General features: G+C 38.1%; 1 protein-coding gene across 2 annotated transcripts; it reads right to left on the reverse strand.

Moving 5' to 3' along the window:
• Nucleotides 1-1,800: 1,800 nt before the first annotated feature.
• Nucleotides 1,801-21,943, reverse strand: syt9a (synaptotagmin IXa). 2 transcript variants are annotated; one of them, XM_063500098.1, is made up of 7 exons: nucleotides 21,541-21,943; nucleotides 13,563-14,058; nucleotides 12,385-12,940; nucleotides 7,452-7,572; nucleotides 7,184-7,355; nucleotides 6,799-6,928; nucleotides 1,801-2,207 (listed from the first exon to the last, which is right to left on the reverse strand). In XM_063500098.1, exons 1-7 carry the CDS (start codon nucleotides 21,686-21,688, stop codon nucleotides 2,139-2,141), a joined length of 1,692 nt encoding a protein of 563 aa, XP_063356168.1. In that variant the 5' UTR covers nucleotides 21,689-21,943; the 3' UTR covers nucleotides 1,801-2,138. The 2 variants fall into 2 exon arrangements, with proteins under 2 accessions (XP_063356168.1, XP_063356242.1); XM_063500172.1 differs by lacking the exon at nucleotides 1,801-2,207 and having other exon boundaries at nucleotides 6,790-6,928.
• Between the last annotated feature and the right edge of the window lie 1,745 nt (nucleotides 21,944-23,688).

The raw sequence follows: 23,688 nt of genomic DNA on the forward strand, positions 1-23,688 counted from the left end.
TAGATTTCAGTAGATTCACAGTAGTTAGAAATCTGGCAAAGATGAACTACGAAACATGTCATTATTTATTTAATAAGAAATAAGACAAAATGCAGAAGCAGTGTGTGAAAAACTAAATACATGCTTTGTGCTTCCATAGGAATTAAGAAAAAAGTAGAAGTCAGGTGCACCTCTATATAGTTTTGACAGCTTTCTAGTCATCATCATGGGTGAAATCAGCAGTGATCTTAAGAGCTAAATTACTCCATTAGCATGGTAAATTTTACATAGAGGAAAGCTATCTACAAAGAACATAGCATGGCTTAAGCTGCATCTGAACAAACTACAAGCGTTATGGAACAATGTTCTTTGGACAGATGAGACCAAATTGGAGACAGCATATCAGCGCAAACACTGCATACCAGCTGTCAATAGAAAAAAACAGATTTCCAAAAGTACAAGGGAAGTGTTTCTGGGGAGACAATAAGCCGACGGACCAGTTGCAGGAACCAATATGCTACCTATATGCTAAGAATTGTGCTGGGAGACACTTACAAGAAGTGGAGGATCTATCTGTTTTGTGAGGAAAGAAAATATGAGAGGTAAGTGTGTTAGCCTAACTACTAATAAATAAACACTGTAAAATTCAAGTTTTTTGTATATGTTTATGTACATGTATATGTATCCTCCCCCCCCCCCCCAATGTCTCCCTAATTCTGAGGTTAGCAAGTATGGCCACCGTATCTTTGGAACCTTGTGTCATTAACTTGACCATGAACTCATATGTATACGATAGTATTATACAGCAAATGTCAGGTCATCACTCTGAAAGCCAAAACATGGCCAAAATTAAAACATTAATTAAGCCAAACATAAAAAATCAGAAAATATAGAAAATAATTACTTACTACAGGTTATTGCTGTTAAAGGTGGTTCCATATGCTTCTAATTCATGGGGTGAACTATGTTTTTTATGTGCTGCATCTTCATTTTGGCTTCATTTTTGTTATAAATGATGAATGATAATAAACAATCTAATTGATTGTTGGTTGCCTTTATCTACTATTAAGACCTGATGAGGACTAGATAATTGTTTATTATGTCCTGATATGTAAAACCTTAGAAATAAAATAATATGCAAAACTTTAATGTGCTTGCATTAGCTTTTTGTCTTATATTTAGTGCTCTAAAACACCAATCTTAAACAGTAATAAAAAAACATATTCTACAAATAATACATTTTACTGTATACTGTTTAACACAGTTTTGCTCTTAATTTCATTATTTTGTTGTTTAACATATTAACCAGATGTTTTTTTGTTTTGTTTTGGTTTTTTAACCTTTTGTACTGTTTATATTGTCTATTTTGGTACTTAACATTCTGTTTATTTTAACCTTTGTGTACAGCACTTGTGACTGCCTGTCTCCGAAAAGCGCTTAATAAATAAACTTTACTTACTTACTTACTTTACCTTGAAGAGCTAGTGTTGTGTACTATAGTTGCTAAAATGATAGAAATCTAGCATATTATGAAATTCTAATTCACATTCAAATTAACTGAATTGAAACTGATGAACATTTTTCTATGGAATAATTTTTATTCATAACATTTAACATACTTTTACTTACAGGTATTTTGCCTAAAAATGAACTTTCACTGCACATCAACTGACAGAACAATACATCCTATTCAAAAAATAGAAACAAAAACCAACAAACAAGTAGAAGATATCCCATCAAAACATGACCTCATGCACCAATTCACAACCAAAAAAAAGAGAACAGTATGGCAGTTCAACTGGTTGTAAGTACATTGTGCAATTACAGACTCATCTCATTAAAACAAGTAACAAGACTATTAAAAAAAGAGCAATGAGTTTATAAACTCAGGAACAGCTCAGACCTAAAATATCTGCCTTTTCTGGTTCTTTTTCTTATGGAACATCATAGAAAAAAAACATCCATCTTTGCAGTCATTCAACATGCAACTGATCCAAAAGAGCAGAGCTCGAGACAGTTTGTGTCTTTCTTTTCCATAGGTATTAATGCATGTGTTTATTTTTTTTATTCTAGGACCATATATGAGCAAAATTCTGTATCACATCTGCCCAAAGGTACATATAGCACAGCCTTCGGCTTATTTGAATTGTTGCTCATGGCTACGGAGAAGGAGGTGTCTTCAGAGAATTACAGGATCCTCCCTGGCTACTACCTGTGGTCCCCTGGTACTGCAAGTGAATAAAGCAGAAAGATTGCAATGATAGTTAGTGTAAAAAAAACAAACAAACAAAAAAAACCTCCATCTCTATTAGTCATATAAACAGATGTACGATGATATCAAATAAATCTAGAGCCAATCCTACCTTTTTATCTTGGAACAAATGTACTCACCACCTACAGAGCGATGAATTGGGCAGTGAAACAAACACTGTATGTCTGCCATTTCATTTTTTGATTTTTGGGAGGTCAGTTTATTTATGCATTCACTAAATTTTATTAGCATAGATGTTTTTTCTATGGCACCTTTTTCTTGCCAAGTCCAAGTGAAAGGATAAAAGCTTTTATAGATAAAGTGGTTCATTTGGTTTGAAACCTCACAGCATAAAAGTAGAGTACTTTACTGTTTTGTGAGTAGCATGAGAATAAACTGACTCAAAATTGGGCAGGATAACTATGGTTTCTTTAGCATTCAGTGAATTTGGCATAGTAACTTATTAGGTTGACCATCATTGTAAATGAACAAACTGAAGCCCGATCATTAACTAAGAGCAATAAATGTTACATCGAAAGCAAAAAATAGAATTTTTTGCTTTCTCCCAACTCCCCAAGTGCTTATTGGCACTTGGGGAGTTTCATCCCTTGGGAAAACCAATCTTACACCCCTTGCTGTTACCAACTAAGGGAATGCTGCAAATCAGACATTTAAATGCTGTTTATTAACTTTTTTATAACCCTTTGATCTCAGCTACAACATCTATCTTCTGTGGAGAGGGCACAGAGTGTCATTTGCATGGAGGTTGGCCAAAGATTCTCAGTTCAGGTATGTATTTGTAACCTGTAAAACACAGTTTTGTCAAAGCAGTATTACTATCTGAGAAAATATTCTCAGATAACCTCAACAACTACATCATATTCAGTTTATGAAAGGTAAACAGGTCTTACCACTGGGCTATTCAAGAAATAATGTGTATCCATAGAGAGAAGGTTCAGTGCGCAGGAAGTGATGGGTACATGAATACGTACCTTTGCTGCAGAAGAGGCAAAAATGAAACGAAGAAGGAAAAATATAAAGCCTGGAGATATTTTTGTCAAAATGGAACCTACTGCCCCACAATGGCTCCTGCACATTTTCAGGCTTGGAGACTTTCCAAGTAAAGGACTTGTATGTTGAGTGCATCCACAGATGATGACTAATGTCACTGAAAAGCCTGTGACTAAACTTAGGCTGCTATTGGAACTTGAAAATTCATAGGTCATCCCAATCATTCTGTAGATGTAGATGTGTACCTAAAATGTATAGTAAATTCTAGACACTATTAGACTGTGTAAATATTCTTAATTTCCATGGGTTAAAATGGTCACGTCTGTTAATTATTATAACTTGAACAAGGGTTCAGTAGGTGTTTTGATATTGCTGGATAGAGGAGCACTGAACTTGTAGTGTGAATGTATGTATGAATGTAGTGAACTATCTTGGTTTATGAAGCTCTATGGATAAGTTCACATATAAGAAATTGAACACCCTTACCATTCACTCAATAGAAGTAGCTTAGACATTTCAAACTCACAATAGTTTCACTCCACACTAGAATAAAGTTAGTGCATGAGTTTTATCGGTGGCTTTAACCTGAAGGATATCTATTTTGCCATTCACAAAACATGCTGTATTGTGTCAGTGCTTTGTCCGCTATGTCTACCTTCCCTCTTCAACAGATAAAAAAAAAGGATTTGGGATAAATATTAGGAATATCATAATCTCAGAGACAATGGTATAAGGCCAAGTCATACTGGTAAATTACAAAGATGACTACAAGTTCTAAACTAGCTTGTATTTGTAGAAAAATAAACAATTTTACAGAAGGCGCTACATTGCTATGGAAACTTTGGCAGCCAATTTGATCTGTGGTGGAAAAGGTTATATTTTAGCCATCACACACAGATATGCAATTTCGCATAAAATAGCATCACCATCTGTGGACTTTTTGGAGAGAGCCACTTTCTTTTTCACTGAAAATGATTAAATCAGATATATAATGTTTTTGAGCTTTCTAGGCTTCTTGTCAATTCTGGCAATAAAGTGATTTCCATGAAATGGCAGACATCCTCTCTTTTTTTTTTACTTTGATATAGCTTACAACCATATTCCCTTTACCACTGACCAAAAATCTTTTCACAGCCGCATTGTAACAACACACTTCAGTATCAGTGAATAGTAATGAGCTCAGTGTGCCTTAATAACTGGACAGTGATAAGCTTCCTACCCACTTACATTTTCTTTTTCTTTCATCTGTCAACTCTAACCTCAATTAATGATAAATGTTTTTTTATCATTATGTTTATGTTATAAATATTTTATACTGCTTAAACTTCAGGAAGATGGCCCAACCGACCTGAATACCTCAAGCACCAGAAACCCAAGAAAGAGGAGGAAGAGGAGGAACCATCAATGAAGGACAGGCCCCTGAATTGTATGTACCACTGGCACATAGATGAAGTGGCTGACATCCAGAAATGGTTAGACAAAGCTGGACTGAAAGACAGCACAGAGGCACAGGAACAGTCTCTAAGCACAAGATCCATAGAGGCTGGGGTCTACCACACCAGGCAAGACCCCAGGTGCAGGCTGTGTAAAGATGCCCCTGAGACAATTCAGCACATAACAGCGGAGTGCAAGATGGAGAAGTATCAGGGGCTCAGAGAAGAGGGTGAAGGTAACAGTGGTCCCAGCGATAATCGGAGCACTAGGTGCAGTGAGTCCCAAGTAGGATCTCTGTCCAGAAGAGGGCAGTCCTAGGAACAGCTAAGATACTGCGCAGGACCCTCAAGCTCCCAGGCCTCTGGTACAGGACCCGAGCGTGAAGCATAGACCGCCCTCAGGGGCGAGAGGGGAATTTTATATATATATCTACAGTCAGGTCCATAAATATTGGGACATCGACACAATTCTAACATTTTTGGCTCTATACACCACCACAATGGATTCCAAATGAAACGAACAAGACATGCTTTAACTGCAGAGTGTCAGCTTTTATTTGAGGGTATTTACATCCAAATCAGGTGAACGGTGTAGGAATTACAACAGTTTGCAAATGTGCCTCCCACTTCTTGAGGGACCAAAAGTAATGGGACAGAATAAGAACCATAAATCAAACATTCATTTTTTAATACTTGGTTGCAAATCCTTTACAGTCAATCACAGCCTGAAGTCGGGAACACATAGACATCACCAGACGCCGGGTTTCATCCCTGGTGATGCTCTGCCAGGCCTCTACTGCAACAGTCTTCAGTTCCTGCTTGTTCTTGGGGCATTTTCCCTTCAGTTTTGTCTTCAGCAAGTGAAATACATGCTCAATTGGATTCAGGTCAGGTGATTGACTTGGCCATTGCAAAACAGTCCACTTCTTTCCCTTCAAAAACTCTTTGGTTGCTTTTGCAGTATGCTTTGGGTCGTTGTCCACCTGCACTGTGAAGCGCCGTCCAATGAGTTTTGAAGCATTTGTCTGAATATGAGCAGATAATATTGCACGAAACACTTCAGAATTCATTGTGCTGCTTTTGTCAGCAGTCACATCATCAATAAATACAAGAGAACAAGTTCCACTGGCAGCCATACATGCCCACGCCATGACACTTCCACCACAATGCTTCACTGATGAGGTGGTATGCTTAGGATCAGGAGCAGTTCCTTTCCTTCTCCATACTCTTCTCTTCCCATCACTCTGGTACAAGTTGATGTTGGTCTCATCTGTCCATAGGATGTTGTTCCAGAACTGCGACGGCTTTTTCAGATGTCGTTTGGCAAACTCTAATCTGGCCTGCCTGTTTTTGGGGCTCACCAAAGGTTTACATCTTGTGGTGAACCCTCTGTATTCACACTGGTGGAGTCTTCTCTTGATTGTTGACTCTGACGCACATACACCTACCTTCTGGAGAGTGTTCTTGATCTGGCCAACTGTTGTGAAGGGTGTTTTCTTCACCAGGGAAAGGATTCTTTGGTCATCCACCACAGTTGTGTCCCGTGGTCTTCCTAGTTTTTTGGTGTTGCTGAGCTCACCAGTGCGTTCCTTCTTTTTGGGAATGTTCTAAACAGTTGTTTTGGCCACGCCTGATGTTTTTGCAATCTCTCTGATGGGTTTGTTTTGTTTTTTTCAGCCTAATGATGGCTTGCTTCACTGGTAGTGACAGCTCTTTGGATCTCATCCTGGCAGTTGACAGCAACAGGTTCAAAAAGCAAACAGCACACTTGAAATGAACTCTGGACCTTTTATTTGTTCATTGTAATTGGGGTAATGAGGGAATAACACACACCTGGCCATGGAACAGCTGAGAAGCCAATTGTCCCATTACTTTTGGTCCCTTAAGAAGTGGGAGGCACATATACAAACTGTCATAATTCCTATACTGTTCACCTGATTTGGATGTAAATACCCTCAAATAAAAGCTGACAGTCTGCAGTTAAAGCATGTCTTGTTCGTTTCATTTGGAATCCATTGTGGTGGTGTATAGAGCCAAAAATGTTAGAATTGTGTCGATGTCCCAATATTTATGGACCTGACTGTATATGTGTGTGTGTGTGTGTGTGTCAACACGTCATCTCACCTCAACGAGAGGATGCCAGTGGGCGACAGGTTTTCGGGGATATGTAAGCATTTCACTCCAGTGATCTCGACCGAGGTTGTCAGCATCATTGCCGACTCGACACACACCAATGACCTCATTATGGCCTACTCTGTAGACCCAGGAGGATAAGAGAGAAAGAAAAATATTATCAGTCCTCCCATGCTTTCCAAAAATAATAATGTCTTACATATTGTGTGTGAAAAGCAAACCACCCAAGACAATATGTTACAGAGACAAAGAGTTTGAGGAAATATTTACAAATGTTCTTTGAATATATTTTATCCACTTTTGCCATGCAGCAAGTATAAATTAAACATTGACTCATGCAAAAGATGTAGAAACTACTCTATAGAAACTTTCGAACCGGTCATAATCCATCACAGCAATCAAAAGGCTGATCTGCTCTATGTTTTCTGGAGGGACATCAAACACAATGGCCTCATTATAGACTGGATTCAGAGTGTTCCTCTTTGTTGATGTCTTCCTCTTCTTCAATCTGCGACCGTCACACATCAGTGAAACTTTCACATATGGATCTATAAAAAATGACACAAACAAGAAAAATTAACTTGATTTACATTTGGGATACCAGTGGGGTGCTGCATTCACAGTCAGTATCAGATTTTAATTACCAGATGCACCAGTGATATCCATGGCCTTGAGGTTGCGAGCCTTTATCATGGTAATGGTCAATCTGCCCGCAGTAGGCAAGTAACAAAGTGAAAACATCAGATCCCCAAGGTCCACATTATCCTAAAAGACACACAAAAATATTTACTCTAAAATGAGTTTGTGTATTATTCTGGTCATTTATTTACAGTGTACAACTTTTCTACAAATACTATTTTCTGTCATATTGCTCTAATTAAAGCCTCCCATATTTCACCCGGCACAGAGGCTTCAGTTCAGCTGCTGCTCACTTATCGCTAGTGCTTAAAATAACTCCACAAAAGAAGTGCGAACCAGGAAAGCACACAAATATGTGTGGTAAAGACACCTACAGTAGAATCTCTTGCTGATCTGCTGCTATGTTGGTGAGATTGTGCTGGTATTTCAAAGCACGTGTCATCAACTCATCATCATCATCTGATCATTTACAAAGGTAAGCTCAGTAAATTCAACTGAAGTGCAAAAACAACAACACTGAAAATTTAGGATCAACTGACTTTGCTGCTTCATTAATTGTGATAATGACATCAAATTACTCAACTGCACTGAGAAATCTAAGACTGAGATTTGCCCCGTATTGTTATGAAACTCTCATACTAAAAGTAACAAAGACCAAGTAGGAATGTTTTTTGCAGCAGCAGGGCAATGAAAAAAAACCTCTTATGTATGCTAAGATGCCTTTTAAATTAAGATATTCAAAATAACTAATTTGGTATCCAAAGTATAATGTATGTTAAGTGCTAGTTTTAGAAGTATCTGTGAAAAGGGAGATGCAGAAATCTCCTATCAAGAGGGACATCCATACAATTGGCATACAATTTCTACAGCATGTCTTAGGAATGTCACACACACTTGGACACTATTGAGTTATTATTATTATTATTGGTTAAGCTAGAGAAACTCTGTGATTTGGCATTTTGTTAGTGTGTATTTCTGTGTTGTTTTTTGTTTTTTTCTGAGAGAGAGAGAGAGCGAGATCACCCATGAATTGCACTTGTATATTTTGCTACAATCATGATCAAGTACTCATCAAGGCTTTTAAATGTGAAGGATGAATTAACTCAAAAAACCCTCCAGAAAATGCATCCCACATCCCAGAACTATCTGTTTTACATGCTTCATGGTCTAATAGTTGTGATACAGGTGGGAAAGAGATTAGCACTGTGTTTTACGTGCTCCGCAAAACCTCTTAGGCATCAAATAGCATGTAACATCTGCAGGTTGAATGTCATGCTCAGCGTTTCTGATAATCAGGCTGGTATGCCACAAGTATATTCTGTATTTAAAAGCTCAAACCATCAAATGTATTATACAGCTTTTGTTCATACTGAGACTGTCATTCTCAAATCCAGTAAAAATAACACATGTTCTTCATTAATCTACAATCTGCTTCTATTGCAGAGCTAAACAAGCTCAAATCTGGCAATGACACATCAATATGGCCAGTCCCACTGGAAATCAAGACTTAATGATAATTCTTTATTTTCTATCAAATAAGCTCTGTGCACTGGTTACAGAATATCCTGTCTATGTACTGGTGTCCAAAGATAATTAGCTCATTTATGAGGATATATGTGTGGGGCATCTGTGCCAATCTCTGAGAACAAGCATTTGTGCAAGTGTAAGAGTCTGTGTGTACTCTGTTTTTTTTCTGTTTGTGTGCATTAGCTGAGTGCTGTGAAACTGACAAAAACTGAACAGTGTGAAAATGTGAGAATTCCAGATTCCGTTAATCACTGGTTCCCATCAACCAGCCGTCACACACCATTCTGTTCCAACCAGGCAACATTGATTAGCAATCAGTTAAACAGGGCAAAAGTGCACTGACCCAGTAAACATCCATATGTTGATGGATCAAAACAATCCCAATACTTTTTGTGAGCATTTTCCCCCGAAGGCTCTATCTGGCATGCTTGTATATCGTCATGCTGTTTTCTCGGCATCTCCTCCCCCCTCTTCATTTCTCACTTTTATGTTTTCCAGTATCTTCTGCCTCAAAAGCTGTTATTTTACTGTCTGTGAATATCTCAGCCATTCTGAGCACTCTATAGAACCCATTAGCACTACAGACTGCGTATAATATGCATTCACATCTAGTTACTTTTTCTGAGTAAGCTACTTCTTTTTTGTTTTACTTTAAACAATTTGTTTGCATACTAAAAGTAGGACACAGCTGATGACTTCGTCACAGCTGGGTTAAAACAGGTGTGTCCGTGTCTGTTTATGCAAAGACCGAGACATGTTGAGAAAAAAAAAGGCAGGCAGAGATAGATAAAGAGAGAGAGACAGAGTAAAGACAGAAAGAAGAGAGAGATTCTGTCAGTATTTTTAGAGGCCATGAGTAGGAAGCCGTTAATGGTCTTTGGCACACTGTATGTGAGACTTTATGCACTAAAACCTTAGCTGCTATCAGTAGCCTGCAAATTAGACAGGCGTGGACTATGCCACAAATTTGAGCTCTGCGTTGTCATAATTTAAACTGACACAGCAATAAAAAGCACAAAATAACACCACATATCTAAATTTCGATGAGGTGAAACAGACGAGATCAAAAAGGCAAAAGAAAACTGATCACTGTGCCTTTACCATAGACAATAAAATGCATGGATAAATGTGGCAGTCTTGATGAGAAGAATATAAAAGCATGCTAGCCATACAGAAAAGTGAACACTTTTTTGAAATAATACCAGGGATTATAAGTATATATGCAGTAATACTTACTTAATTACATATTGCTGTTGTGAATAAACAATAAATATGTGTGATAATGCAATCTTAAGTTGCGTGTAATGAAGTTCTAACAAAGAATGAGCATTAAAAAACAAACAAATAAAAACAACCACAACGCGTGGTGTTCGATTTAATATTTAGTTGATTCTCTCCCATCTGTATTACTGTTCTTAATCTGAATGAAAGTATAATTGTGAAATGAAAATCTAAATTCAATGATGAAGCTCCTTATACTAGAGATGAAAGCATAACAATTTGTTTTACATTACTAATGGCCAGTGCATCAGGCACACAAACTCTGCTAACTAATGTGCTCTCCTTATTAAAAATGATATGGCTGCAGTGCAGACATTTGCAAAAGATGTAGCAATGTAGCAGACAAGCCTGGACACCAACAGAGGCAGATGATGATTTGCTTATTAGATAAACAAGAGACAGACATATGCACAACATAGACATACAGCTGCTCAGTCAAATACTCCCATGCTTTTTTTTGTCTGCTGTTGAACTGGCTTCATGTTTTGCTCAAAAGTTAATTCTTAAGATGAGAAGAATTAACTGAGAAGAGATGAGTCTGTAAAACAGTTCATTCTTAAAGGTCGGCAGTGGTCAAAATATTGTTTTAAAGAAAAGTGCAGTACATTCGGTTATAGCAACACTGTGCTTTCTGAAAGATTTCAGAAAGCTGCAGAACTGCTAAAGTAAGTCTAGTTGCAAAGCCACTCCGCATCTTATTAAAATCTTTTTGATGAGAAGGTTAACTATGTTCCACAGTAAACATTTATTACAGTTTCCAGACTGACTCACCACGGCTGTTCCTGTTGGACTGTCTTATTGCTTATTAAGCAATGTGGCAATGTTTTAACTAAGATTTATGCCCTTACACAAGTAGCATCATAACTAACATAGTGACTGGGAATTGATCTCATCTAAATTCAACCAATAGTTTTCCTTTACACAGCTGTGCTTTACTGATCTTGTTTTATTGAGTTCTGTTGCCTAAACTGTTTCCTGCAATCAACTGCAAACAGAATATAGGGATCAGTTGCATGTTACAGCTGTTTAAGCTCAATAAATGAAATGCCTGTTAATAAAACAGGCCAACCTATAAATACCAGTGCTGTATTGTATTGTCAGGGATCTTTCACCTCTAAAGGAGATGAGCAGGAACAGTGAAAAACATTATAAAGATCTTAAATAGCTAATAATGTAAGAAAGAAAGAAAGAAAAATGGCACGTATGTCTTGTGCCCAAGCCAGTTTTCACAGTTTTTTTTAATATCTTTTTTCTCCTGTTCTCCGTTTCTTTCTCTCTCACACACATTTGTTCTTATAAGGACGTACATACACTGACAGTTTTTTTCTCTGTGCAACTGTATGCTCACTTTATAGGTCTAACAGAAACTGGTCCTAACAAAATGAGATTTACTAGCACACAGTCAGTAAGGTAACATGGCAAGAGGCCTGTAATCCTGTTGACCTTAAAAAGTCTCAAAGGATTTAATTTACTCATGGTAAACAGGTCGTTCCAGCAGAGCAAACTGAATTTAGATAGGTGGGAGCAGATGCAGTAAAAGTAATTGCTAATAAAATGCCTCAGTCCTTCACTTGTGTCATCTATTTGTAATATGTGCAGCATCAAGGATTGTTAAAGAAAAAGGAAGGTATAGTATTAAACACTGTTCTAAATGCACATTTTTTAAATTAGTATTCCTTCCAAAAAAACATATTTAATGAAAAATCTATTGCTAATCATTCTCTGGGCATGTAAAGGCAATTTTAAAAAGCATATAATATCAATACAGATGCCATAGATGTCTTGTGTAGTAACATTTTACGCTCAGGGTCACTACATCTGTTATTAAACAGATGCTTTTATAAAGTCTTTTCATCTCCACAGCAGAGAGAGACAGCAAAGTAAAAGAAAACATCAGTCTTCAAAAACAGGCCTGATCACCTTATCAACTAATTTTTGTCCTGTTTTTTCAGACCTGACAAGTGATAAAAGAAAAAAAATTCAGTACTTTGTACTGCCAGTGGGAGACAGAGGGACAAATTTCGAACTCTCCACACAGCTGTCACACACAGCCTTTGTGGGAAAAAGTTAAATATAATCTGGCAGATCTAAGTAAATATGACATAGTTTTGAGTGAACGTTCAAACTCACCGAGGAGACATACTGGATGTCTCGACAGAGTTTTGTCTCCCTGGGGAAATCTGCCAGATCCAGGAAGTTGTCCACCACCACTTGACCAATAATGTCATGCCGTGAAAAGCGGTCGAAGTCATAGACACTGAAGTGTAGCTTTCGTGTAGGAAGCTCAGAGTATGCCACAGGAAACAGGAAGACCTCATCAAACACAGGGTTGAGTGTCTTGCGGTGCACCTTTGTCTGGTGCTTGGTCTTTCGATCGGGCAACAGGTAGATCTTAACATAAGGGTCAGAGGTACCGGAGAAGTCCTTGGCTGGGAGGTCCTCTGCTTTGTGGATCTTAACTATTAACTGTTCTAGATCACAGTCATATTTGAGGATAAAATGGAGGCGCCCACAACCTCCGTCTCTTCGACTTCCTTCGTCCCCCTCAAGGGAGCGCTGTTTGTAGAGCTCGGGTTTGAGGCGGCCCAGGCCCAGGCCCATTCCGGTGAGGGAGTCCTGCCTTTGGAATTGGGCCACGTTGAAGTCTGGGTTAGAGAGGTTCATGTGTCTACGAATGGACCCTTGACTGTGCACAGAAGAAATCAACAGAAAACAAAATCATACAACATTAACACAATGAAAAGAAGGAATGTTAAAACATCAACTGCATATTTTTTGAAGTAACTTGCATAATGGATTGTTCTGCATATCATAATTTATATCTAGTGCCAACGCTGCTTTTCACTTCAAGAACATAGTGTACGCATGTGTGCTGTATTATACATTTTATAGTCTAGCAGAAAGAAATTGTTGTTTTGGTTTCATTATTGCCTTATAATGTCTCTGTTTTTCATACTCACATCTGCAAATGACATTTAGTCATGTTTCAGACACCTACACTTAACAAAATCCTCATTTCAACCAAGCCTCTGAACTATCTAACCCTAATCATAAATAAGGTGTAAGTATTAGTTGATGCACAAATAGAAAGTAAAAATATGAAACATGTTGGCAGGAGTCATTATTAAAGTCAAGTCCAAGTCATTTTGTCTTTCAGCTCTCTTGTCCTATCGGGAAAAGTAGCAGAAACAATTAGTAGTTTGAATGTTAGCGATTTTAACAGAGATCATAATTGTTAGGGGATTTTTAGAAAATAAGGCCAGCATATCTTATGGGAGCACATAAATCAACAAATACCTCATACTGACCCTATTTCAGACATTGAGCATCCAGAAGGTGGGGGTTCAGTGGTCTGTCTCTGCATTCGGGGGTTAGTGTGAACTCCATTTTCCCTGCTTTTACTCTGGGCATCCAGTGGTATATCTGGAGATGTGTGGCTGATCTTCATAGCTGCCTCTGGTGTGGCCATGACCACAGGTGGTGGTGATACAGGAGTCACAGGAGCCTCCACTGAAACAACAGATGCCACAGGAGTAGGCTCTCTGGCCATGGAACAATGTGATGATTCACGGCGGTTGTGCATCGGGGGGTCCACAGCTGTGTAAACTGGCTGCCTGGGTGCAGGCTGTGATGGCAGAGGGCTCATAGTCGGGTTGAGGTGCCCATGGGCTTCCTTGGTGGTGGGGGAAAGCCCACGCTCCCTCCATGGTATCCAGCAGAGCTTCCATGAAACAAAGAGGGAGACCCCAAAGAGGGCCAAGCCACAGGCAGTCACTACCAATGACAGCAGACTCACAGATATGTCTGGAAAGAGAGAACAATATCTGACAGTGAATAAGTCTTCTTTTTGATATCACCATCATATATAACCATTTCATGATTAAGTTACTCAATAAATTTTTTAAAAATACTGCATGAGGAACATGTTAGGTACACAGCTACAGGTCCTGTTGGATTTATAATTTTTCTTTTCTAACAGATTCTCATAAAGAATGCTCAATAAAACCAAAATTATGTACAGTAGTAGTAGCAGTATTTAACTATCCAATGGAGGCTCATATCTGCACTCTAAGGGTAGTGTGACCCCCTTGGTTTGTTGTTGTTGTTTTCAGAAAATAAGTTAAAATATTTTTGTTGCATTTTAACATGACAATTCAGAAATTCTTTTCAAGCATGCACATGGCATTTGACTTTTGCTTTGTGGTTTTTCTTGTGTGTATTTGCAAAGCAGCTATTGTCATACTGATGAAGGTCATTTTTTTTAACTTGCTTGGATTTGTCTGTTTGTAGATGTTTATTTGAGTCTGGTGAGCTCTCCTGGCTTCCGTAAGAATAACCGATGAAGAACGTTGAAAAGAAAGCAGGATTAACTCTCTTCCGTGAGTATAATTTATAGTGTGAAACTGTCAGTGAGGTACATTAATTGCAAGAATTTAAAATGTTCCCAGTAGTTTTATAAAGTGCTAAACCCGAGGCGCTTCATGCTGCCTGTGTGGTTAATGTATATTATCATGTAAATAAATGAGAGGGTATAAAAAACAGCTTGCAAGAAAAACATTTACAGGCTGTTATATATGGTCTGTGGTAAAAAAACAAACCAAAAAACAATTTGACAAATGCGGAGGGAAGGCGTGAAAGTCACAATTTATACAAAACAGAAAAAAAACATTCTGAAAACAGATGAGTTTATAAGAGAAATACTATCAAATCCCAAAATTCAAGGACAAGATCACTCATGAAGCTGCTCTACACTGGTACATGTAGGAGTTTAAAGGGCTCCTAACAGCTACTCTCCTGTTAAATCTGTGGATCCACAAAACACGTATAAACAAACTGAAGATGTCACTCTAAAGATAACAGCTTTGCAAAATTAAAGTTACTACTCGGTTGCTGTTCACACATGTGCATCATAAACTGTGTGATTATATATAAGCAGTACTTGTGGGCAACAGCAGGAGTAATGGCAGTGGGAGTATAAAAAGTTTTACCAGCATATCAATCCAGGTCTTCATCTATCAAGTTCATAGTTTCAAAGCATGACACTGAATAATTCTTCAGTGCATTGCATTTGTTTACACCAGCCCAGGGTGTGCAAGTCACCATGGAAAGGGAGATGAGGTGTGAAGCAACAGAGTCATCAAGGGCATCTGAATCATCTCTGCTCTCAAGAAGCAAAAGCACAAAAAAAAATAGAAACTGCTGCAATGACTCTGAAATAATTACATGAACTTTGCAACTTTATTGCAAGTAAAATGAATTTTCATCCAAAAAGTGATAATATACTAAGTTACATTACTATTACCAGTCTTTTCTTAAATGATCTTTACTTTTCTGTTTTCACTGTTCTGCTTTCCCTCTTTCCAGAAGCTGCAAATGTCCCCGAGCCTCTTTCTGGCTGTTAAAGGGAGGTTCTTCCTCTCCACATTCACCAAGTGCTTGCTTGTTTCCTTCTCTCTAATATTGTTAAGGTCTTCTACCTCATACAATATAAAGCACCATAAGACAACTGTTGTTATAAGCAAAATAAATTGACCTGAAGTCTTGTTTGTGATCATAACGACCCCATGGAGTATTAACCATTTGCCTCAAATTGAGGTAAGGGTATGTATGTATTCACATATATTAGATGTATTAACCCCAGAAATTTGTTAATTCTACTGATATTTAAAAACATGTAATAATGTTGTGTCTTATTAAAAAAGTGCTGTTAATGTCAATCAAGACCATGGAAGATATGAAAAAAGGTTGCATTTAACCATGTTTTACAGCTGGAGTCTCTGAGATACCAAACAGAAGAAATGTGGCTCTGTAGGGAACTTTAAATGTCACAAGTTCAAACACAGCATGTGTAATTTTCATAAAAATTAATTGAGGCTTTAATTAAAGTTTAAAGTTGGCTTGGTTTGCATCCTAATTGGTGTTACAGATATGCACACTATTTTGCTTTGAAAATCCCATATGTCATGTTTTTGAGATACTGTTTGATATCAGAATTTGAACAGTGTGTTTTCATGCACCGTTATTTGATGATGTAATGTCACTGAAGCAGACCAGAACAATCTTATAAACTCCTTATGTCGGCTAATGTCTTAGTAGTAGATATTAAGTTAGGATGGGTCTGTCATGAAGGAAGCGGTGACGAGGATCCAAATGCTGGACTGGCTGAGAATTAGACACAAAATGTAAAAGAAAAAGAAAAAAAAATGAATTAAAACAACCAATGAAAACTATCAAAGTAAAACAGGAAACAATCCAGAACACCTACTCAACATGCACACAAGAAAACAGTGAGAAAACAAAAATGATAATCAACTCCAGACAGAAACTAAAAAGGCAATAATATCTCATAACTGAAATAAATCACAAGTACATTAAACCCAAAGTAGGAACCAAAAACACAAACATTTAAAAACAGCAGCAGTGAAAGCAGAAAAGAAACCAGCATTATATAATATTTAACAAGAATCCAAACCTTCAAAACTAACCAATCCCAGGGGCAATGACAAGGTCAAAATAAAATAAGGATGGAGTACGCATCTGGGATTGTGTAGATTTTAAAGCTGTTATGCATGTGTAATTATGGAAATATCAAAGGCTTACACTTTCTATATGCTGAATTCCCTCATTCCCTAAGCTCTTATCCATCCTTGAGCTTTTGTGAGGCAAAAAATGATTAAGTGGTAATTACTTTAATTGTTCATCACCAAGATAACAGAAGAAATAAATGCTGTTCATAACACGGCCAAGTGTATTGACTGTTAAAAAAAATACTACACATACTGACATGGTGCTTTACCACTGCATTGTTAACAACCGTCTCCAGTGCATCATTAATGGTCATCAGTCTTTTTTTTCCCTTTTACTCTTATATTTTGTATTATCGGGGCTACCAAGACTCATCATTCAGTTATTTCTTCATCTCTTGTATGTGACGATTTTGACCAGCTATGCACCCCTGTCACCATAGTTTCAAAAATCACATTAAATAAGAATTAGAAAATCTTGATCACAACCATTCAGGTTATGCATGTCTTACAAGACATATAGTTTTGAAGTCCCTTTTTCCCCTATTAGTTGCAGAAAACCTGCTATTAATGCTGTATGTCATACTATTATTGACTAATTTAAGTGTCTGCTTTCACAACCATCTCATGGCCTGTAATTATAAGAATTACATAAGAATTGGCAAAACATTATATCATATGTTAAAAATGAAAGTGGCCACTTATATAAGTATATCATGTCCTTATACACATGACCTTATAAAATATGTGCTGTATGTTTGATTTAACCAATAGAGATAATGGGTAATTAGATGCAGTTTTCGTATTTTTATTCCATATGGTTTTCTACACTGCCACGCTCCAGTGAGCTCCCAGCACCGCAGTCACCTGTCTTGCACCCCTTTCCAAATGCCATCCTCTCATTGGCCAGGACTGAGGATTCTTCTGGTTTCCCTTAACTAAAGATGACTCTGGTTTCCAGCAACCATCCTGTCTAGCACCTTAGCCGACAGCCAGAACCATCTGAACTCTTCTGCAACGTCAGTCTCCATTGCTCAGTCCATCTGCCTGACCTCTTCTGTTCTGGCCCACCAGCAGAGGTCTCTTGTTTCTACCCTTTAAGTCCCCAGGGTGTCCACCTGAGCTTTCCTGCTCTGCCACTGTCCGCTGCTTCTTCTAAGCTTTGATACCAGCTAAACTGACTCCCAAATCCCTCTTGTAACTAGTTCCCCATTGTCTCTCTTTAACACATGACTTCTATTTATTTAATGTAATGGTCTTTCATCTTTGAGGTAATTTTGCTTATTGAAAAGCCCAAGCTCTTGCACAGTGTTTTGAATAGAACCAGTCTGCTGTATCCACCTGACTATATCTATTTTTGGCTATGCGAGGGCAGCGATACAGATTATTCCCAGTTTATGTGCTGACTATGCAACAGGCTATTATTTGCCCATAGTATTAAAGCAGACATATCCTTTGTCCCTTCATGTATGTGAAGACAAATCAGGCTTGTGAAGACTGGAATAAAATTTTCAAAAGAAAAAACCTCAAAAGTGTAATATTGGTGTAATCTGTATTAAGTACATTAGTCATAACAATGAGTGAAGTTTTTAGAGAAAGCAATGATTGTTTTCCTGATTAACCTATTACTGTTAAGCAGAGCATGTTATTTTATTAGCCTATAAAACCTCCAGGAAATCAAGTGATTGGTATGGTGATACATTTAACAAAAGGGTAATAATCATGATGTGTATCAAGGAGACTTTCTCCTCATGAATACCTGAACAGAGAATCTGCTTAGACACTAGCAACAAATGTACAACTAATGCACAATTAAATGAAACAGAGAGTGGATTAATGAGATACAGGATTATCATTATAATTTATTTATCATTAATGGCTCTACAATAAGTTTAAATTTCATTGCAACACAAGGCATTCGATTAGATGTAGCATTTGAAATCGACTTGTTGGATACGTTTGCTGTTACACAGTTGGACTGAATGCATTATTTTATTTTGACAGCAGCCAAGAAACAGTAGCTTATATTAGAAATGTTAAAGCTGTACACTAATCCGAATTGTAGCTGACAGATATCAGGTTACGTTTAGTAGAAGGAAACTATTTCCTGAACTCATCACATTTAATCCTCTCATTTTGTTTCTTTTTAATTGCACGCTATAGCAACAGAACACCGTGCCTGTCAAGATCCACTTTTTTCTTCTTTTGTTTTTAATGAGCGAGATTAATAATCATGAACTTTAGAATTTTTGCATATAAACTTCTGCTCCCACTTACAGAGCTGGGCACAGATTTAGAGCTGATTTCAGTCTGTCTTGAGTGTTTGGTCTGACTGATACTACAAAGAAGAGCTGCTTTTAAAAATATGAGAGGACTCGTGATGAGCTGAATCACACCTGACACATCTAATGTAAAGATCACACTTGAAATTAAGGGTTTGAGGCTGACTTTTTGTCATGGTAAGAGTATTAGATAAAAGTTAATGAGACTACACATCAGTTGCATGACTGTTTTAGTCCAAACAGCCAAAAGTGTACTTATTTGGCAATAAAGGTTTTGGCACTTTTCACTATATGCTGTTGGTAAGGTAACCCATCCTCCAAATCCCACAGTCCTGCAATTAGGACTGGCTCTGTGTGTGGGAGCTGTCATAAGACCTTGCACAGGAACACAGACCAACTGTCCTTTCTGCACTGTGAAATTCAGTGAATACCAGAGTATGTGTGATTTGAGAGAATAATGTGGAGAAATTGAGGGACTTGCCATCTGAGGACGCTGAGCCCACAGTCGGTTTGGCAGGCCGCCCAAATGCTGCCTGGTGGAGAAGAAGCTATAGACATCTGGAGGGATTTAAAGACTACATTGGAACAAAGAGGGTGGACCAATTTTAGTGCACAGGACCTTCAAAGGTGCAAAAGTGTAGGAGGCAAGCAAGTGCTGAAAAGGCAATATATGTAATGTCTACTTCTGGGATGTTGTTATTTTCCCTAAGAATATCTCTCTGTAAGTAAAAACTGTTGGAAATGTAATATGTTACACATGTACAGTAGGTGGTTCCAACTGGTTGTCCCCAATGTTGTAAAGGATGAAGCATTCGATTGCATTTGCATTTCTGCAAATATGTTTTTGTTTTTTTGGTTTTTTTTACTTTTTTATTGACAGATGAAAAGACTAAATCCACTCGTATACATATCTGTTAAATATAAAGCTGCACTCATAAACTCTGAAACCTGACTCTGTTCCAAGGTAACTTAATCCTCCTACCCGTATCTCTAAAGCTGATTAATTGCCACAGTCTGTTAAATAATCATGCTAGTTTTAAAGTGTAAAAATTAGAAGCTGTGATATGTGCTTTGAACAGTGGAAGACACATTTTTCTGTTCCTGCTAAAGCTAAGCTAATTGGCATTTGGCTTCAGCAGGACAGGCATTGATTGATTGACTACAGTCATTGAGATTGATATTAAACTTCTCAACATACTCTCTGTAAGAGTGTCAAGAAAGGTATCTTTCCAAGTGGGTGACTAATCCATTAAAAGACATGTTACACATCTTTATTTTTCTTTCATGTTCCAGTTCTTATTTCATTGATCCTTGATATTTTATGATCTTTTGAGAAAATAGTTGTAAATATGTTTACGTAATTGATTTAAGTCAAATCTGAAGTCAAAATGATGTTTTATGTTTAGCATATTTGTAAGAAAAAATAAATATGAGCGGTACACCCCCAGCTTCGACTCTAGCTCTGTCCTCTGTATCTGTCCTCTGCCTTGTACTTATTTCCTTTGTTATTCTCTTATGGCTTTCTTCCATCACGCTGAGTGATATATGCCAGCTGGAACAGAAATTAAACCCGTAAGCCCTCTTGATAGCTAGCCCCACGGGCTACCCACATAATTTCACTTTTGAAAGTGTCAGTGTAAAAGACAAGAGAAGATCGGCCTATATGATGAACGAGGAAGCAAGAAGAGAGCTGGGACTTTGGGGGATAGTTGAAGTAAAGTGGAAAGGAACAGAAGGGAGAGCTGGGGGGTTGGAGGAGACTGACAATTCACAAAGTCCTGTCACGTGATGAATAATCATTGATGCAAACTATGGAAGCAGAATGAATGCAGTGGATATGTGCAGGAATTACGCTTTCTCGCGCCTCCAAATAACGCTTTCTCGCTCGCTCCTTCTCTCCTCCGCACACATGCACACAGACACTAATTTATGCATGCCATTTAGGCGAATGTGTTTACCCTAAGTGTTGATAATTATGAAGCGAGAGTGGCCAATTCTAAATCTAATTATAAAAAGCAAATGCTTCACGTCGCGCTGAGATTTTAGGTAAGAATTTAAAAAAAAAAAGAGGCAAAGTTTCAAAGTAGTATGACTCAATGTTTGTGACACGTCAGTAAATACACGATGCAGGGCAACTCATCCAGTGAAACATATCTGATGAGTGTTCAGAGACTAGCCTACACGATGTTACGCCAACCTCGTGTGATAGAAATGGAAAAAAAATGGAAGAAAAAATGGACTTCCTCGAAAAATGCATAGTTTAACCGGATCGGTGAGCTAACTAATGTGAAAAAATAATGTACAAGTCTAATTTTTCTTTGATATTATAGACTAATCTTCGTCGTGAAGTAGTCGAGCCAAGCTTGGACCACCTATAGTGTGTTTTATGCGTGCGATGTTCAGTGAAAGAAGTCATATGCGAGTTCACTTCCATTGAATTTAGTGCAACCATTGAATCAAGCTTGCAAATGATGCCTCACCTGAATCCGTGTAGCGTGGTCTGGCGAGATCTCGGAAATAGTAGATAAAATCCCGACAGTTTTCATTCTGCACTTCCCCCTTCGAACAAAGATCTGACAAGAGTTCGAGCGCCTTTTGACAAATCTCGTCATCTCTGTCTCCAGGCATTTCCCACCAGCATCCTTATAAAGGGAAGGTTTCTTAGGCACCACCACACCACTCCTCCCGCCTGACAGTCACCTATTCCACGCTACTCAGCAAACAGCTTCAAGAGTCAGCCACTCTCGGCACGCCTTCCCACACGATGGAATCGACAAAGACACCGTGTATTAGGAAGAACGAGAAAAACACTAGTCCAAGTGCAGAAAGCAAAAAAATCCTATCAGACATGTGACGTAAAAAGAGTTTTTGTACAGCATTTAGTCAAACGGTCCACTCTGGTCCTCACTCTGCTCGTTGAAAGCCACCGGTTGAATCCGCGCACCGCCTCTGCGGCGCCGTGCGCTGTCCAACGTGCTGAAAATGTGTGCACGGAGTGTCTTTGCACAAGGTGGTCCGGTTGGCCGTAATCCGTTATCTTTAAGGTTTCGAACAGTATCGATCGCCGGGAAAGTTGAGCAGCACTTCACTACAGTGAGAAATAGCTGGATTTGCCAGCACTAATACCGATAGCATGCCTCTATTCTTTGCTCCGATGAGGCTGGTGTGGTTTTACGTGCCCGCACATGGCCAATCAGAGGATGACATGTTTTTTTTTCTTTTTTCCCCTCCACTTTGTGAAATCACTTTACCCTTTTACATTTTAAATGTTTTATAAAGCCTACAAGTTTGGTAAATTAACTCAAGAAACGCACCATTCACTTGGAGTTCCTGCTGCAGGTAATTTAAAATACCTTTTTTTCCCCCGGTGCCATCTTATCTTTGTCAAGATAACTGCTACAATGACATCTACGATTTGTTTTGTCAAAGACTGGACGTAGAATCAGGAAATACAGGGGACCAAGCAGTTTAGTTGCCATGCCAACTTGAATGACCACTTTAAAAGCTGGGTTATTGGCCCTCATTTTTATGACTAGTTATTGCAACCTCTGAATGACGTGAAACAGCTGTTAATGTAAGTTCGAATTACCCGATTTATGGATTTCATGGCGATTTCAGTTGGCTGTGACAGATTCTGTAAAATAAATAAATAAAGGTTTTTCCACCTTATATCTATTGCCCATTTCTGCACTCGTTGAACTCCCCGATCCGGTCTCGGCATTTTCTGAAGTTTCTCACACGTCGCTCAGTAGATTCTCCAGGTCAGGTGTAAGTACTGGAAACACATAGTGCGGTTTTGTTCAGTGGTCTCGCAGCATGCAGGAGGCAGGATGCATTATGCTCACTCATTCCTGCGAATTCTCTGGACAGTTGCCTGAGCTATTAACACATGGGATGGATCGTATAGTACAATGATTAGGGAGCTGGGGTAGAAACCGTTTAATGTCCGTTCCAGCTGTTTGATCCTCACATACAACTCTTTGGGGTACTGCTCAGGCTAGAAGCAAGATTTTTTTTCTTTTTGCACGTAACAGTGAGTTGAACGGAAGCTGTGTTGTTGTGACCGTTAGGGATTTGTCAGGAGCCCAAGCACTACATAAAGTTTTAGAAAAAAAATGTTTGAAACTCCAAAGTGAAAACTACATACTTCTCGTATTCAGAAAACAAAAAACAAATAGTGGAAAAGAAACTCTAAAACCCATTACCACAGACAGAAACAGTATGGGTGCCCACACATTCAAGTAGGATGTGTTTATGTATCGCCCTGTCTTTGTTTTATATTATTTTTAATCCTTTCCGTGTTGCTTAATTTTAAATTACAATCAACAGCAAAACATACTATATTTCTCATGGGACAGCTAATGCCAATATTGATTATCCACAAACCAAAAAAGAACATCTGTTGCACAACAGTGTTTCTCTCCTACCTGTCAACTTGCATAGGATAAGCAAAATGCAAAAAAACAAAACAAAAAAAATTTATTAAACAACTGACACTTTTATAACTTTGGAGTGTAGTTCTCTTTGGATAACCTGTGATGTGCTGTCACTCATGTATTTCATTAACTATACCCTTTCGTGATATGGTGTTAGTTTTACCTTTGCTGAGTTAATTTCAACAAAAGAAA

This window comes from Pelmatolapia mariae, linkage group LG1 (assembly GCF_036321145.2).
Source record: "Pelmatolapia mariae isolate MD_Pm_ZW linkage group LG1, Pm_UMD_F_2, whole genome shotgun sequence".
Taxonomy (NCBI): domain Eukaryota; kingdom Metazoa; phylum Chordata; class Actinopteri; order Cichliformes; family Cichlidae; genus Pelmatolapia; species Pelmatolapia mariae.